The sequence below is a fragment of the Corvus brachyrhynchos genome, unplaced genomic scaffold (genome assembly GCF_000691975.1).
Source record: "Corvus brachyrhynchos isolate BGI_N302 unplaced genomic scaffold, ASM69197v1 scaffold44, whole genome shotgun sequence".
Taxonomy (NCBI): Eukaryota; Metazoa; Chordata; class Aves; order Passeriformes; family Corvidae; genus Corvus; species Corvus brachyrhynchos.
Genome location: NW_008238359.1, coordinates 6,571,345 through 6,573,193, shown reverse-complemented (window position 1 = coordinate 6,573,193; position 1,849 = coordinate 6,571,345). Strand labels below are relative to the sequence as shown.

At 45.4% G+C, this 1,849-nt stretch overlaps 1 protein-coding gene across 1 annotated transcript in view; it reads left to right on the top strand.

The window, feature by feature from the left end:
- The first annotated feature begins 1,188 nt into the window (after positions 1-1,188).
- CTSC (cathepsin C) overlaps positions 1,189-1,849 on the top strand; it is a 16,155-nt gene continuing 15,494 nt past the window's right edge. The window contains exon 1 of the mRNA XM_017735993.1: positions 1,189-1,339. Coding sequence (XP_017591482.1) covers positions 1,204-1,339 — 136 coding nt within the window. The 5' untranslated portion in view covers positions 1,189-1,203. The remainder of the gene's footprint in view (positions 1,340-1,849) is intronic.

Genomic DNA, 1,849 nt, shown 5'->3' with positions numbered 1-1,849 from the left:
CTCATTATGTAAAATACACATAAAAATAGAAAATAGATTATTTTCTATAATCTATTCTGACTCTAAGGCAATTACAGAGAAGCACATATAGTTTTGTACAATGACAGCCTGCAGTGGCTACAAATTGAAACTGAAAATTGAGACTCAAAGCCCTGCAGAATGCAAAGAGGCAGGATCATCCAACCATGGGGATGAGATGGAGATACCACAGACCTTTTCTGCTCCTGCACATAAAACCAGAAGAACAATAACAGAGGCTTTTTCCTAAGGTCATTGGGAACTTTTGGGCTGCTCTCTGAAAATGTGGAGCCAGAAATAAAAAAGTCATTGGTAAAGAAAGGAGACAGGATGATGTAGCCACATCTGTTTAGAAAGGCTTGATCAGGAACAGTAAGGTGCATGCATTTGTATGGCATGTCCAGCAATAAGTCCAACTTGTATGTCATATCCAGCTATCCTTGCGAAAAAACAACCTAAAACTATGGGGTTTAATACCGTAGCACTACTGGACAACAGAGTCTTAGTGAATGGAAACAGCATTTATTATCTTGTCTGGAACACAGGAAATTCTGCTTTTCCAATTAAGTCAGTGCTTTAGAGTCCTCAAAACACTGTCCTAAAACAACTGTTTTTATGTCTTTGTTGGTATGAGTAAGAGCAGCTATTTATTAGCTAGTCGCTCAAAGAATCAGCAGCAAAATGTCAAATTAATCCTTCCCCAAAAGGTTGAGAAGATGGCATAAAAATAAAGTGATGGTGATAAAATAATGTATTACTTAAAACAGTTTAAATTTACTGATGCAATTCCTGGTTTCTTGATTTAAATCAATAAAAAAGTAAATTGGGACACTTGCAGTTTAAATCTAATTTAGTTTGTGAGTTATTTAAAGCTACACTTTTGAAACCTGTGATGAGCATCTATGTGTAGATTTACACTAGTTTAACAACACTTATTTTAAATGTATATCCACAGCCAAGCTAGTGCATCATTTTCATAGCCAAAAATTTTCATACTATAGGCATCTATTGTTCCCTGGAAAGGGGTTATTTTTTATACAACTCTTTTTTAAATGAGGGTATATTTACTCACTAGCAAGTCTTTTAGCCTTCTTGATTGCACATATATCTTTGGGAATGTGAAAGCAGGCACATTTTGCATTGGAGAGACAGCGGAAAAAGAGCCACTTCCCTGCACACCCAGCCATGCACAGAGGGGATGCACCCAGGGTCTCACGGCTCAGTGGAGACATCTCCGTCCCAGAGAGCACCCGTCCCTTGCCAACACTCTGCTTCTTGGACACGCAAGATTTTGCAGGTCACCAAAGCTTCCATTTTCCAGGTGAGTTTTCTGCACTTTTTGTTGACTGCTCATGTGTACGCAGGGTCTCAAAGGTGGCACAGGGTTTTGGGGTTACATCCCAAGTAGGGCTTGTGCTGCATGGTTTCCTGGCTGTGGTGTGTAGCTGCTGCAGAAACTCGGAGTCACTCGGTGCTGCTAAAACCATGGCGAACAAGAGGCCTCGTCCTCCACAGCAGCAAGGCGCTGGCATGCAGTGACACCGGGGACCAGCCCCGCTGGGGACCTGCCGAGGCCTGGGGCTGGGCAGGGACTGGGCAGCAGGATGCCCTTTGGGGAAGGAGGCCCCTTGGTGAGGTAGATGGACTTTGGGGACGAGGTTGCCCTTTGTGGGGGAGAATGCCCTTTGGGGAGGCGGATGCGCTCTGCAGAACAGAACGACCTTTGGGAAGGACACCCTGTGGGGAGGAGGAAGCCCGGCCGGGGCGGGTCCGGGCCCGGGGGCGGGCAGGCGGCGGCGGCCGGGCCCATTTGAGCGGCGCGGCGGCAGCG